Source organism: Musa acuminata, chromosome BXJ2-5 (assembly GCF_036884655.1).
Source record: "Musa acuminata AAA Group cultivar baxijiao chromosome BXJ2-5, Cavendish_Baxijiao_AAA, whole genome shotgun sequence".
NCBI classification, from domain to species: domain Eukaryota; kingdom Viridiplantae; phylum Streptophyta; class Magnoliopsida; order Zingiberales; family Musaceae; genus Musa; species Musa acuminata.
Window position 1 is genome coordinate 1,106,634 of NC_088342.1, and position 14,846 is coordinate 1,121,479.

The window sequence follows — 14,846 nt, forward strand, 5'->3', positions numbered from 1 at the left end:
CATGTTTTTCCCTGTTCACAGCCACAGGAAACTAACAACTGATAAGCCTGCAGTAGTAATTATCAAAGAAATGCTCCTTACAACACCCTGTAATGTTTCCAAAAACATTTGCGTGACCGGTAGCCGCGCTGTGGCGCCAACGCATGTAACCACGTACTACCTGCACAGATCTGTGCCGGTGGGCTGGTGATGGTCCAGGGTGGTGCCCGCATCACGGCCGTCAAAACTCCATCAGATCAGACGTATGGGACGGCTGTCTTGCCGTCCATCAATAACGCGCCACAACCGTGCGTGTCTTGCCGCCTTCACACGTGCCAACTTCCTACGATACAGATTTCTCGTCACCCAACCTTTATCCGCTCTCAGATCGAGGAGGAATTGCGGGGCCGAGACCGGGTAAGCCGACGGGTAACACGGTTTCGTAGAAATTGAAGTTATCCGTGGTTCGCGGGCACGTCAGTAATAAGAGGGAGCTGATGAGGGCGAATAAGTAAATGAGGGGTTTTCTATAGCACCGACGGCAGGGGGCCACGTGGGGATTTGAGCGACAAGGAAACGTGACGAGGTGGGGCCCGCGATTTCGGCCAATGGAGCGGGCCCGGCCGGACCGGCCCCGGTTCGTGCGGCCGCCTGTCGTGCCTGCCCTCTCCCGTCTCCTTCTCCTTGTCGTCTTCTTTCCTCCCTCTCGCCAATAATACATATGGGGTGCGATGAATCCGTAGCTTCAACACATGTAACAGTCGAAACCCCAATGCAGAAAGAAGAATACTCTCTCCCCTCCCTCTCTCTCTTTGTTGACTTTAGACTCCTTGACTTGCATTACCAGCAAAAACAGAAGGTATTTGTCCTGCATTGCGAGTAAAGAAATCAGGAGGACTATGGAGGGCAAACCAAATGGCAGCGAGGCATCTCGTAAGCATGATTGCACTCAACAACTCATCCCCACCAAAGGGAAGAACTCTTCAACTAAACAACTCACCCCCACCGAGGGGAGGAACCCTTCAACACAACTTTTAGGAAGCTTCTACCGCTCTCCAACCATCCACAGCTTTACTCTCAGCTTCGCAGAATCTGCGATCTTTTCATGTCCACCTGCTTCCTCGCCTTGCTTTGTCAGAAAAATGTGGGTGTTCTTTTCAGCATCGAAGCGAACGATGGTCACCTGGCCACTGTGCTTATGGTTGAGACTAAGCTTATCTGCAAGACTCGGTAAGATTTGTAGGTTAAACTCCATCCTGTTGTGCAAATTATGCGTGGAGATATATTATTACAAACAGAATCTGCGTTTTGGCTGAACATTTGGATATCAGGAAGAGCATTAAACTCCTAATGGGAACATTTTGACTGTCCAAAGTATTATGATGTGTTGGACCATCACCGACAGTGCCTGTTAACGATGCGGTGGTTTGACTCGATCATGAAGATCTTAGGAGGAAGACAAATCCAACGTAGAAAGCCAACAATGCACCCATGTGCTTTTGTCTTTCTTTTCTTTTTTGTGTGTCCTTAAACCTATTTGATTTGGTAGCATATTCGCACAAGCGGAAGGATCCCTCTCCAGTAAGATTTGCCATGTCAAATTTATGTCTAGAATTAACTTCAGTAGCGTTAAGATATATTTTGATTGTTCGAGATATCTATCGGGTATCCAAAATCAATCATGGTGCTCCTTTGAACTTATGGCAAGATTGTCTAATAGCACACTCCAAGTCCTTTTTTTAGTGGTCTTTGACCAAAGCAAGCAGGAGTTAACTCGATGAAGTGGTCAACTGCGGAATCACAATTCTAAAATAATAAAGCTGACATGAATTCTACGCCAAGATAGCATTTGACTGAACTGCTACGTATAGGTGTTCTCTGTCATTGTTTTTTGTATGTGTTTGAAACCTAGTGTGCATGTATCTGACTTTGTTTTCACACCGTTTTACAGCCTTCGTGCATGCAAGTCTAGGAAGGTTTGATAGTCGAAGAAGATGTGGATGGGAAGAAAGATGCTATGAACCTAATAATTGAAGGCAGTTCCAACCTCATCAAGGTTGACATACGAGGTCATGAAGTCTCATTATCTTCGGTTGAACTGTGAAATGCCATGCACGATGCTTGTTCTCCTTTTGTGTGGCATCCAACTTATTTGTCTCGGAGACTCAACTCTACGAAAAGGATTCGTATCGGTAGTGTCTTCATGTCTTGTCTTTTCTCTTTCTTTCATCGGGGAAGGGTTTGGGTATCCACAGCCACATCTTCCATCAGGACGATCGATATGGAACAGGAGTCCTATTAATATTCTTAGGTGCTGCATTAAGTTGTGACAGCAAATCTTGTTCCTCATATATTGATTGCAATTGTCTGCACTAGCGTGCAAGAATTTGATTACTGTGTCCCATTAATAGATCTACTATGCTAAGCTGTTCATGTAGATTTCAGCTGACTTAATAAACTCTATAATCTATGCAACCAAAACACTAAGATCTTATGGTGGGCTTCCTAACACTAAAAGTCAACAAGTTTAACAAATAAATTGATCTCCAAACTCAACTACTTCAGAATCAGACAATCAGCAATTTAGGAACGATTGTTTAGTTTCGATTTCGAATCGGATCCATTTTTTTTATTTATTATTATTATTATTTTTTCTTTCGGTTCGGAACTGAATCGAAATTGAATCGCTAGAACCTAGTTCCAGTTTGGCTTGATTACGAACCGTAGAACAATTAATCGATTCTAGTTTTGATTTTTGACAAGCTCGATCTCGATTCGAATCGAATATAGGTCAAGACTAACTCTACCTTTTCATTAGAAAGAGTGATGAAGCTACTAAAGCTTTCTGTTTTTTTGTTGTATATAGAGTATGTTTAGGATGAACTACAATATACACCTCCAGAGAATGCTGAGATTGAATCATTGCATTCATAGCATCATTTTGTTTACATGTCAGCAGATAAAGGAACAGCTGAAGTGATTCCAGTCATCTCATTAATCTATTAGGTTATCATTGAGGTACCAACAACACACATGCCTAATTTAGAGATCTAAGAAAAGATAGAAGGCTTTACTGAACAGTTAAGAGTGGCCCAAACAGCTGTTGTGATGGTGGCACATTTACTCGTATATCAACTGATGCCTTTTGTCACAAGTTGTAATATCTTTCTCAAGATACTGTTCAGAAATGGAGTTTTACTGCATTTGCATGGTTGACATAAGAGTGTTAACCTTACAATGATGGTGGTACTCACACCAGTTGCCAACATTAATAGTCGCATGGTTACTATGTTTGGGGAAGGCTGGTGACTCTAGATGAGACACCAGATTGCTTTCTGCACACTGAATCCAACAACATTATCATGCTCTCCAAATCTGTAACGAGCATAAAACACCAAAGATAGCCAGTCCGGATCCAGAAATCTATCAGGAGAAGAGTTATCTCAAGATTCTCCATTAGCATGTGCACTTGATCTCCAAGGATGCTACTGTTCCATGCTCATTTGGATTGCTGATGAACCTGGACATTTCAGATTAGTAGTACTTGATAGAAGATAAGATTTTTCTAACTATACGAGAAAATATTATCTATTCTGTTGAGGAAAATCTCCTATTCTATCGAGGAAAATCCTCCCTCCTAATCCCTATAAATGAGACGTTCTAATGCATTCAAGCTAAAGCTTCTTCAATAAAGCTTCTTATCTTCTTCGTTTAATTCTTATCATGGTATCAGAGTTGCTTGCCTAGAGCAAGCTCTCTTCTCTCTTCTCGCTGCCGACTTATCACTGTTGCTTCTCCATCTCTGACGGTAAAAGAAAAAGCTTTCTACCATTGCTTTTCCATCGTCTGCCAATCGGTGCGATAAATCTTTCCTCTTCGGCGAACGGCAATTGTCTTCTCCATTGCCACTCTGCGCCAACGTCCGTTCCCTTCATCTGCGGTGTCTCTAGTGCTGTGCTTACTAGCATTACCTCACCTTTCTTCCTCGCTGTAGCTACCTCCTACCTCTTGCTGTAGTTTCCTCCTCTACTGTAGCTTTCTCCTATGTTGCACCTTTCTCCTTTGTTGTAGTAGCAACACTGTAACATTACTGTAGATTTCTCCTCTGCCATCATCGCCACCGTCGCAGTCGCAACCGCCGTCGTGGCAGCCGCAACCGTCACCGTCGCAATCGTAGCCGCAGCCATCATCGTGTAGCAACAACAATAGCAACAGCAATATGCTCTTGCCCTACTCATGAAGCTTTTTGCTTGTAAACCATATTTTGCATCGATCCAAGATTGGTATCCTTGTCAGGAGCACCATCTTACGGGGGCATGATAGAAGATAAGATTTTTCCAACTATACGAGGAAATATTATCTATTCTGTTGAGAAAAATTCTCTATTCTATCGAGGAAAATCCTCCCTCCTAATCCCTATAAATGGGACGTTCTAATGCATTTAACCTAAAGCTTCTTCGATAAAACTTCTTATCTTCTTCGTTTAATTCTTATCGGTACTCCCCGTGAAATGAATTATAGTGGAGGTTTCAAGAGCTACCAATTATCTTGCAGTGAGGTAATAGATGGAGCATTCGGTCTGTTAATTACATGGTTGATATGATGGTACTGAAGACTTGTTGTGTCATTGCCCACAACCTGTCTGTTCTTTCGGCTGAAGCATAAAGGCAATGTTTCCTTATCATCAAGCTAACATCTCAAAGAACAACTTTCTGAAAACATTGGACATCTGATACATCTCATCCCCAGTAAGGGTTGGAACACATGAATTCATCCCATCTCAGATGAGCAAAACCTTCGGAACATCTGAGGTTACTGAACTTTCGACTGAACAAACTGTGAAATGGAAAACCTGGTCATTAATTAGCTCCATCAGGACATCCTGCCCCCTTCATGCAATTTTTTGAAGAGGGAAGATGCTAGCTAGACATAGGATTTGAGTTCTTCCAATTCCACCTTGTAATAACAAGACAAGGACCAGTTCAGTGTGTTTCTGAGCTTCAATCTTGAAACAAAAAGTCAACCCTTCTTAGTGTCACTTGTCTTCTCCAAGTTAGATTGACCATACTGCATTTACTCAATTTAATGCTTTGGACAACCCATGTTGGGCCTTCTTTAATGGGACTGTACCCTAGAGAAAACTTCAACAGTGTTGGGCACCATATGTAGGGGGGGGCAGCCCAAATATGTAAAGATGAACCAGGAAGGTTGACCTCAGGAAAAAAACCATGGAATATATATATATATATATATATATATATATATATATAACAAAATTATTTTCTATCATTTTTCTTCTGTTTGGAATGCAGAAAAAGAAAACTAAAATTTGGCCTCTCTTTATAAAGATGACTTAACAAAATATGGGACAAAAAATGAGTGGGAGAAGCTATCTTTTTATTTTATGGAGAAAATATTCTTAAAAAATTATTAATGTTTCTATATATTCAGATAATAAATTTTCATTTTTTTATTTTCCTGTCAACAAATAACACAAAATTTAAAAAAAAAACAAAAATATTTTTCATGATCTTATTTTGTGTGCTCAAGTACTTCAAGCCTTTGTGCAGGAGATATTATAATACCTACATGTAATTGCATATTTGAGTCCAACATTTTTTATCTAAGTATTTTTAAGTTAATTGATCGATTATCGGATCAATTATCTCGTCACAACGGATTAGTATTATAATATGTTAACCTTTTATTTTTAGAGATACATTAAAAGAAGAAAATATTTGATGAGCAATGAAGTTACCTCACATACATTGCATCATCATCAACCATGGCCATGTGAACCTCGTGGTATCTCAAAAATCTCATCAAATCTTTTATTTTACGTAAAGGTAAATCATTTCCTTAGCCTTTACTTCTTCCTTGTTGGCGATGTTACTTGCGCTGTCACCCTCTTCCTCCTTTCACGTATCCATGGCTCGATTACATCAGCTTCTCTCCGTCAGCGTTTGTCTTGGCATCATTAGAACTATCTAAACGCAATCTAAAGAAATCAGGCCATCTCAACATTCCACTAGATTAAAGTCTCTTTAATATCCTTGACAACAGAATCAGAGCCTGGCGACAGCTTCCTCTTGGAAGCGGAATCATCAACGATCGTACTTAGCGGTCGTCCCGAGACAAACAAGGAGTAAATTATCTTGGGCTGGTGCTAATTATTAGGAGACGCCACAAAAGTGAGGACGCTTTTATCTCGGTGACTGCCTCTGTCATGGAATAAATAAACAACACTGAGATTTGCATGGATGTATTTCTTTGACGAGGATGAGTGTAGATTCTTGGGTTTTGTCTTGCATTCCTTGGGAAAGGATAGCTTGTTGGCCTCTCGATTTTGTTTAGCCTGGCTGGGTTGCACATGATATCGAAGGTGTCACGCTTGTGACATTTTGTATGGGCCTGTTTGTTTCAGCACCTTGCTCGGTGCAGGAATAATATTTCCATCTCGCTTTACCAGTCTTTCTCAGAGCGCAGCAATTAGATCGATAGCAGAATGGAGATCGCTGCACTTGTCATGATACAGTTTTTTGGAGATGTGGCAAGGTTCAGATTCCGGGGAACAAATTCCTCGGGTTAACCTTTTTCTTCGGCAATTAAACTTGCTTTAAGCAGATACATCACCTCATCGTGCTTGACAAGTGTGGCAGTCGTTTAGGTCTTCGAGAACTAACCAGATGAGAGTTGTGTTTCGGTTCAACAACAGTGATAGATGATCACAATCATGTTATTAGGTTGATGAGGAGAATGTGCTCAGAGGATCAAAGTCACTTTTCCTTTTCGCTTTTGCATGAGGGCATAAGAAAGAGGAGATTCGATCAGCACGAGCATCTATCTGAGGTGATCAGTCATCAGAACATTATATTGGGAGTGAGATCGACAACAATTTCATCGAAGAACTATCTATAATTTCATCTTATAGTACAACATAATGATGCCTCCAAGCTGGTTCCCATGAGACTTTACAGCAGGGTATTAACATCTCAGGTTGGAAAAGCTTCCATCCTGGAAATGTGAATATGATGGATGGCTCAGTATGATTCTTACACCACTCATGGATTCCAATCCCATCATCATCACATGGGGAGAACACCCAACAAGTGTTGCCATTTCTCTCTCACCATTCACCAAAGCCTTTTTGTCAGCCAAAGTGGCCGAGTTTGATTCAGCATATTACAGACCAAAATAATCACCATAAGATTGAGCTTATTAGGGTTCTTTCGAGAAATACATACTCTTTCTTGTACATTGCATCTATCTTCCAACGGATACCGTCGCATCCCCTCATAACCTCCTTTCATCGTATATGTTTGGGTACAGAAAAGGGCTCACCTCATTCCAGTTCATGTTCTCCTCCGACTTAGTAGCTGCGTTGCTCTCATCCACCGGGCGGTCCGCCCCTTCCATCTTCGTGAGGTTGAATCGAAGTATCTCGTCGAGCTCGGTCGAAAAGCTAGTAGGACATAGCAAAGCTTGAGCACCTGAGTTCTGCAGTAACGAAGACCATGCCAAGCTAAAGGGGTCGTCGTAGATCTGCTGCTGGGGAACTGTTGATGGCATGACAAGAGAATTACTTGCATCTCCATCGTCAGAGTCTCTCACTCCATGCTCATTCCTCATGGACGCCTGTCCCTGGCCGACGTCATGGCATACGTGATCGATCGGATACGTTAGAGCAGGTTGATGGGGCCATCCGGTGATGCCGAGATTTCCATGACCATCTCCCCTAGTTTCTTGCTTTGGGTCGGCGGCAGAAGTCTCCTTTCGCTGCTTGCCTAAAAACTTCTTCTTCAGCTTTGTATTCCAGTAGTTCTTGACGTCGTTGTCTGTCCTTCCGGGCAACTGTGACGCGATGATAGACCACCTATCGGCCGCCGGCCACCGACGCGATAGAGCACATGAGCAAAGCATCAAAGGATACATAAACAAACACATGCATGCTGATCTATCCGGTGATCACCTGCTACCGATGCTTATATAGAGGCGGAATATGATGTTGTCTTCTTCCTCGGAGAACCCTCCATGCTTGATGTTAGGCCGAAGGTAGTTCAGCCACCGGAGGCGGCAGCTCTTACCGCAACGCCTCAGGCCTGATCATGCAACGAAGGAACACAAGACACCATGTGAATGTGACACAAATTTGCTTGCTAGGATTCGATCTGAAGGTGGAAGACAAAAAGTGTAGCATATACCGATCTTGTGGGGGAGGGCGATCCAGTTGCCGCCGGTGCCGTGCTGCTCGATGTAGGATTTGAGCTTGGCGTCCTCTTCGGGCGACCACGAGCCTTTCTTCACGTTGGCTTTGTCACAGCAGGGTGCTCTCCCCATACCGCTTGCCTCGTGCTTCCTTCCTTCCTTCCTTCCTTCACCAAGTTGTGGTCTTGAGACTTGAGAACAAGGGGGAGGCAGGAACGCTTGAATGCCTATATATGATTGATATATACCTGCGGTGGGTGCTGAATGACACTGATGCAGAAATATTAAGGCAGATGGAGCACATGACAGCAGATGAAATGCATATAAATTTATGCCTTTATGCAATTCTTGCAAGAAACATTTGCATAAGTCGTAAACAAATTAAAAGGCCTTTGACAAAGTCGGATGGATAGGTAATCAAACTTTAGAGCGAAAACTACTGCTTTGTTATGAATCTAACCACTCTCCCAAGTTCTTAGAATGGGATCTCTATCTGAAGCAAAATGATATGCATCAGTTAATGCAGTCAGGCGAGCTTTTCTCTTAGTAGAAGAATAAATGATGACTTCAGTAAAAGATTTGCTGACCAAATTCTCACGTCCTATCCAACCCCATCAACCACGTCATCTCGACACATCAGACGACCGAGATTGACATTAACAGAGGCCCAATCGACGTCCGGTGGCCCAAATTAAGCGGCCCAGATTGGAGGCAGGTACGGTGTTTTTGTACAGTGGACCGTTGAAAGGCGTATGGTTTAAGACCTGCTGTTTTGATTGGGGAGCGGAAAGCTTTGACGCAAACCAAGCAAATTACGAGTGTTCACTGAACACAGTCACCGTCATCGCAATTCCAATGTAGCGAGTACGTCCCAATTCTCCAGCGTTCACTGAACTCGGCCTCTCGGGATGGCGACCATATCCGGTAAGGAGTGACATAAACATTTGCTCGTTGTGACGATGTTTGCGGGGAGTTGCCAAAACACCCCCCCGGTTTGTCGTGGAATCCATGCCTACTTAAGCCGCGGGCGTCGCCCCGAGTTCCTCCTTCGTCGTCGGAAGTAGTCATGGCGAAGAAAGGCGTCACCAGCCAAGGGCGCAGGAAGATCGAGATCAAGAAGATACAGAACGAGGACGCCCGGCACGTGTGCTTCTCGAAGAGGAAGGCCGGCATCTTCGCCAAGGCCAGCGACATCTCCACGCTGTGCGGGGCGGACGTGGCGCTGGTCGTGTACTCGCCGGCGGGGAATCCGTACTCGTTCGGCAGCCCGGCGGTGGACCCGGTGGTCGACCGGTTCCTTTCTGCCAGCTTGATCCACGGCGGCTCAGCCCACGACGTGGGCCGAAGCCACTTGACGCAGCAGCTGAACCAGCAGTACATGGAGGTCTCCAAGCAGCTGGAGGCGTCCAAGGCCCGGAAGATGATACTGCAGGAGCGGCTGGCGGGGGTGGTCCAGTCTCAGGAGATCGAGTGGGCCAAGAACAACATCGACCACCTCGGCCTGGAACAACTCGAGCGGCTCAAGGACGCCTTCGAGCGTCTCAAGGGCAGAGCCGACGCCAGGATCCAGGACATCCTGGGGACTGGGCAGAGGATGGCGCTGCACCAGCCGCAGCCACCGCCGCCTTCGATGATGGGATTCGGGGTTCCTCCGGTGGGTGCCGCCTCCTCCTCGACGTCGTACCACCCGGTCTGGACATTCAATACATTGCAGGTGCCGAACCAGGTGGAACCGGATCCGTATCAGGCACAGTGGCTTGGCAGTAGCATGGGTTACATGCATGAACCCTGACCTCAATCCTCTTCTCTCTCTCTGTGCTTCGAATCGTTTCGTTTGTGAACCTAACTTGATGCTTTGAACAATTCGTGCTAGCATTGCAGTGATAGATGACGGAATAATGTTCCTGAATTTTATTTTATTTTATAGAACTAAATTCTATTTACTATGAATGCTGAATATTTGCATACTTTCTGCATCATCAAACTCTCTTATGTTAGAGTGTTGTTAGTGTTCTTATATTTTAAATGTAATCCGTGGATTTGTATAGGGTGAAACCATTAATCGTGTGTAATCAAACCATCCCAAAAGGGCAAATTTGTGTTCGACTCCGCTCCATTTTGGCAAGAAAGGTGACGAAGAGAGACACTTCAATAGAAGATTGTGCTTTGCTTTCGAGAATTTAAGGGAAGGATATGGATGTTTTGGCTCCGCAATTACTGACGTTGAGCTCATGATATACGTAGAATTTATTGTCCATCTTATTGCATGTAGTTTGGACGCAGATTCACATGTCACATACTCTGATACGTAGTTTCTTAAAGACTCTAATCAAATGACTCATCTTGTTCTTCCTCGTCTTCTCTTTGGATCTCAATCATCGTTAGTGTCCCTGCAAGGTGCCTAATTCTCATCGTATATATGCATGCACATCCAGTAGAGAAAGATGGGTTAACCTACAGAAGCTTGGTCTCTGATATGTGTCATGCCAAGCCCTCGACTCCTTGAAAGACTTCGTTCCTTATCATGCAGCGACGACCTGATGCGTACGTCCACCGGAAGAAGGCAGACTGCGAGATCAAGGATCGGGGTGGTGCGGGCTAACTCGGCCGCGCTCAGGTAACCTGCGACGACGGCGATACCACTTTGACCTGCTACTACGACCCGCCGGGCAACGTCGACGGCGAGCGACGTCCTTGCTTGCTCATTTTGAAGTGGCTGCTTTGGCTACCTGAATGATCAAGGTAAATTGCTCTCGTCTTCCTTGGATCTAATCCAAGAACGTTTCATCTGTAGCATGCATGGCTTCATCTGTGTCCGTGTGAGAGAGCAGACATGGACGCCGCACGCCGCCGTCAAGAACGACGACGAGAAGAAGACCGGCCAGGGTACGCACCGCATCCACCTCCTCCTCCGCCGGCAGCTGCGTCATCCTAGTAGCTACAGTAGTTAGGGTGGCTATAGAAGTCCTCTTCATCGAGCCTTTGTGTCCCAACCTAGCTGAGGTCCAACTTCGAACTCGATGAAGCACGGCGAGCATGACAAACGTGTGGGCTTCATGTTTTGAGCACCAAGGTTTCTTTCCACCCATCCAACTTTGATGATGACATGACTGTCACCAAACCCTTTGCTCCGGCACATTGGTCCACTCATGGCCCGCTCGTCACATGGCCATCTCGGTGCATGATCCCTGAGTTTGGAATACATAGACACGAAGAGTTGCATAAAAGAATTAGTCCGCGAGAGAGAGAGAGAGAGAGAGAGAGAGCGAGAGGGGTGCAGGGAACTACAGATGTACAGAACTGATCAACTGTACACCTGAGCTTAGAACATATAAACACAATGACTTTTGCAGAAAGGAATAAAAGATCGAGAGAGAGAGAGAGAGTTGCAGGGAATTAACAAGAAATGTACAGAACTGATCAGCTTTAGCTTTTACTGTTAAGCATCAATGCTAAGAAGCACAAACCTAAATGCTAAAACAGTGTAACCGATGATCCGTAGTGGAGGCAGTAACGTCCAACCTGAACAGAGGACCGAAAGGCCTGAGCTGATCAATGGCAGCTCGGTGTCAGTGTGGAAACGTTCTCTCGTGTCTGGCAGCTCTCTCTCCCTCCCTCTCTCTGTGTGGCCGAGTTACAAAGGCACGCAAAGAGTGAGGCGAGGGGCCTCTGCACAGTGTTTGCTGCTGCTTCATCGTGGTGATGTCTATAGCTTTACTGAGCTACTTTATGAGACAGCAGGAGGCAGGAGAGGCAGGAGGCAGGAGCGCGTGTGTGTGTCTCTCTCTCCGTTCTGTAGAGGGAGAGGACAGAGAGAGCGGTGATGGATGACAACACGGAGGAGCAGAGTAGAGCCCGCGAGAATCTCGCGGTCCAAACAGGGGTGTCAGGGAATACAGTTACTGTTCCATTATACGTCTCAAGTCTACGGTTTACTGTTCACCACACATGTGCACACCCACACGTCCTTCCATGCACGCCAAAACACACATGCACGAGACGATTCTTTTCGAAACTTGTTCTCGACTTGCGTGCCATATACACCTTAATCATTTAAAATAATCATGGTAGCTCTAAGAATAATCATAAAAGGCTTTATACATATAGAATTAAGGATTGTTTTCTTCTGTATATTGACGTAGATATTTTATATTATCTATCCCATTAGGATCGATAAAGATACGGAGATAAAGTCATGAATATTTATAAAGAAACAATATATGATTGAATCCTTTTTAAATACTGCAGGGGTCGTTTTATTATAGATCAATACATAACGAAAGGTTGATATATAAATTATAATAATTTATTGGCTATAAATAAGATGTTTGAACATGTAAGAGATAAATACTATAAGAAGCTAAATAATTATCGGTATTATGTGAAATATGTAGTAGGACTGTCATTATAAATTTAAGTGATTTCGTAATAGAGAGTGGGGTGACAATTTTTTTAGCATTCTATATATTTGTTTTTTTATGGTACATCTTGAATATAATTTTTTTTAGATAGGAAAAGTATAGAAGATCTCTATGGTATTATTTTTTTGAATAAAAGATGTGAATATTAGATCTTTGATGAAGGATCGATTTACCAACTACCTAAGAAATTGTTTGATCTCTATGCTATTATTGCTTATAATAATAAAGTCATCCGCGTACACCAATAGATATATAATACTTCTTTTTTGTTTATCGTAGAAATAACAAGGTGTCAGACTTAGAGTTGATGAAACCAGTTATTGTAAAAAACGAGCTAAGTTCAATATACCAGACTCTTAAAGCTTGGTAAAATATATAAATATCTTTTCATAGTTTATAAATATGGCTTAGATATTGATGGGGGATAAAACCAAGAGGTTATCATATAAAACATATATAGTTAAAGTCCCTTATAAGAAAGCATTGTTAACATTCAGTTGACATATGTGTTGTTAGGATCAAGGGTCAACACTAAGAGGGGGGGTGAATCAGTGCAGTGATAAAATAACGTCGGTTTAAAACTTTCGTACGATAAAAATCGTTTCGTAAAGGTAATACTTTGAAAGCCTACGTAAACGTATTGAAGGCAGTAAGCTATTAAAGAGGTTTACAGTATGTAAATGGCAGGAAGTAAATGCAAACTGGAGTTTTAGAGTGGTTCGGTCAACGTGACCTATATCCACTTTCGGCTTCCTCCTCTGATGAGGTCACTGGCGTCCACCAGAGGTATTCCTTCAATAGGCGAAGTCCAATCACCTTTTATATCCCTCTTCTTCTTTTTACGGGTTTAGGATATAACCCTTACAAGCACTCATACTCCTTTTACATATATCTAAACTTAAAGTGGAGGAGAAAATCTAAAGAGATTGTAGCAGCGTTTTTCTACTTTTGAACTCTCTGTGCTTGTGTGCTTTAACCAAGGATGAGAGGGGTATTTATAGGCTTCAAATTAATTCAAACTTAGAGCCTAAAACTTTCCCATCCTGGGTTCCTCGGGTACGGGCGGTACCACCGCCTGGCACCCTGCCAGGGGTGGTACAACCGCCCAGACTAGCGGTATCACCGCCTGACATAGTCTCGAAGACTATGCCACGATGGTTAGGCTTCTTAGGGTACTGTTTGGGCTTCTCATTGGACCTAACACAGTTCTTACATGGGCCTAGCTGGTCCTTAATTAGGTTGGCCTAAATCCAAGCCTAATTATGTGCTAACTACGAAATCCTAAGACATTTACTAAGCAAAATAAGTCCCTATGTCTATTCTTTCGGTGAGCTTCCGGTGAACTTCCGACGAACTCTTGGACTTCACGACGATCTTCTTAGCAAGTTCCGACGAGTTTCTCTAGCAAGCTCCGAGACTTTTCGGTTGGTTCCTCCATAACTTTCGACGAACGTCCGAACTTCCGACGAACACTCGAACTCCCAACGTTATCACGTTCTTGACTCCGGGACTTCATTTTGCTTTGTGTCTTGCTATCGTAGTTAATCCTACACATGTAAAAAATATACTTCGATCTAGACAATTAATACTAAGCATTAATCAAGTGATCCGACATGTCATTGGTCCCTCGATGCTTCGTCCGATTCTTTAGCGCATCGTCCTCTCTTGCTGCCTATTGCTCAATCGGCCAGTTGACTTCGCAACTCCGATATCCTTGGTACAATATCCGCTCTTTTTGGCCCGATGCCCGAAGCCTTCTGATGATACGTCGACCGATCCACTAGCCCGACGTCCAATCTTCTAACATGGTTTCCCCGGGCACAACATGATTTTTCCTGCTTTAATTGTCTCATCCTGATCGAAGCATCCTGCATCACTCAAAACATAGATTAAAACATAAATAATTATCAATTGGTTTCATCATCAAAATATGAGATTGTGGTAGCCTTGAGTGACATCCAAACTTAAGACGAGTCATATTGTTATCAATTTAACAATTGGACTGAATGTTTCAATGAAGTCAACATCTAGTTATTAGTGAAACTCTTTAGCTACTAGATGTGCTTTGTATCTGACAATGGATCTATCTGAGCTTCGTTTAGTTTGAAGGATTCACTTACACCTGATGATATTTTATGTGTGATAAAATGATACAAAAATCCATGTGGTATCATCAAGTAGAGCATTCTATTCTTCACACATGACTTTGAGCTATTGTGAAGATTTTTGGGCTTATGTGAT

General features: G+C 43.4%; 2 protein-coding genes across 2 annotated transcripts; one reads left to right on the top strand and one right to left on the bottom strand.

Moving 5' to 3' along the window:
• Positions 1-6,893: 6,893 nt before the first annotated feature.
• LOC103983573 (transcription factor MYB36-like) lies at positions 6,894-8,373 on the bottom strand. The gene is made up of 3 exons (XM_009400806.3): positions 8,181-8,373; positions 7,949-8,078; positions 6,894-7,852 (listed from the first exon to the last, which is right to left on the bottom strand). The coding sequence occupies exons 1-3, from the start codon at positions 8,314-8,316 to the stop codon at positions 7,273-7,275; spliced, it is 846 nt and encodes a 281-aa protein (XP_009399081.2). The 5' UTR covers positions 8,317-8,373; the 3' UTR covers positions 6,894-7,272.
• An 877-nt stretch (positions 8,374-9,250) lies between these two features.
• LOC103983746 (agamous-like MADS-box protein AGL29) lies at positions 9,251-9,976 on the top strand. The gene has a single exon (XM_009401018.2). The coding sequence runs from the start codon at positions 9,251-9,253 to the stop codon at positions 9,974-9,976; it is 726 nt and encodes a 241-aa protein (XP_009399293.2).
• The last annotated feature ends 4,870 nt before the right edge of the window (positions 9,977-14,846 follow it).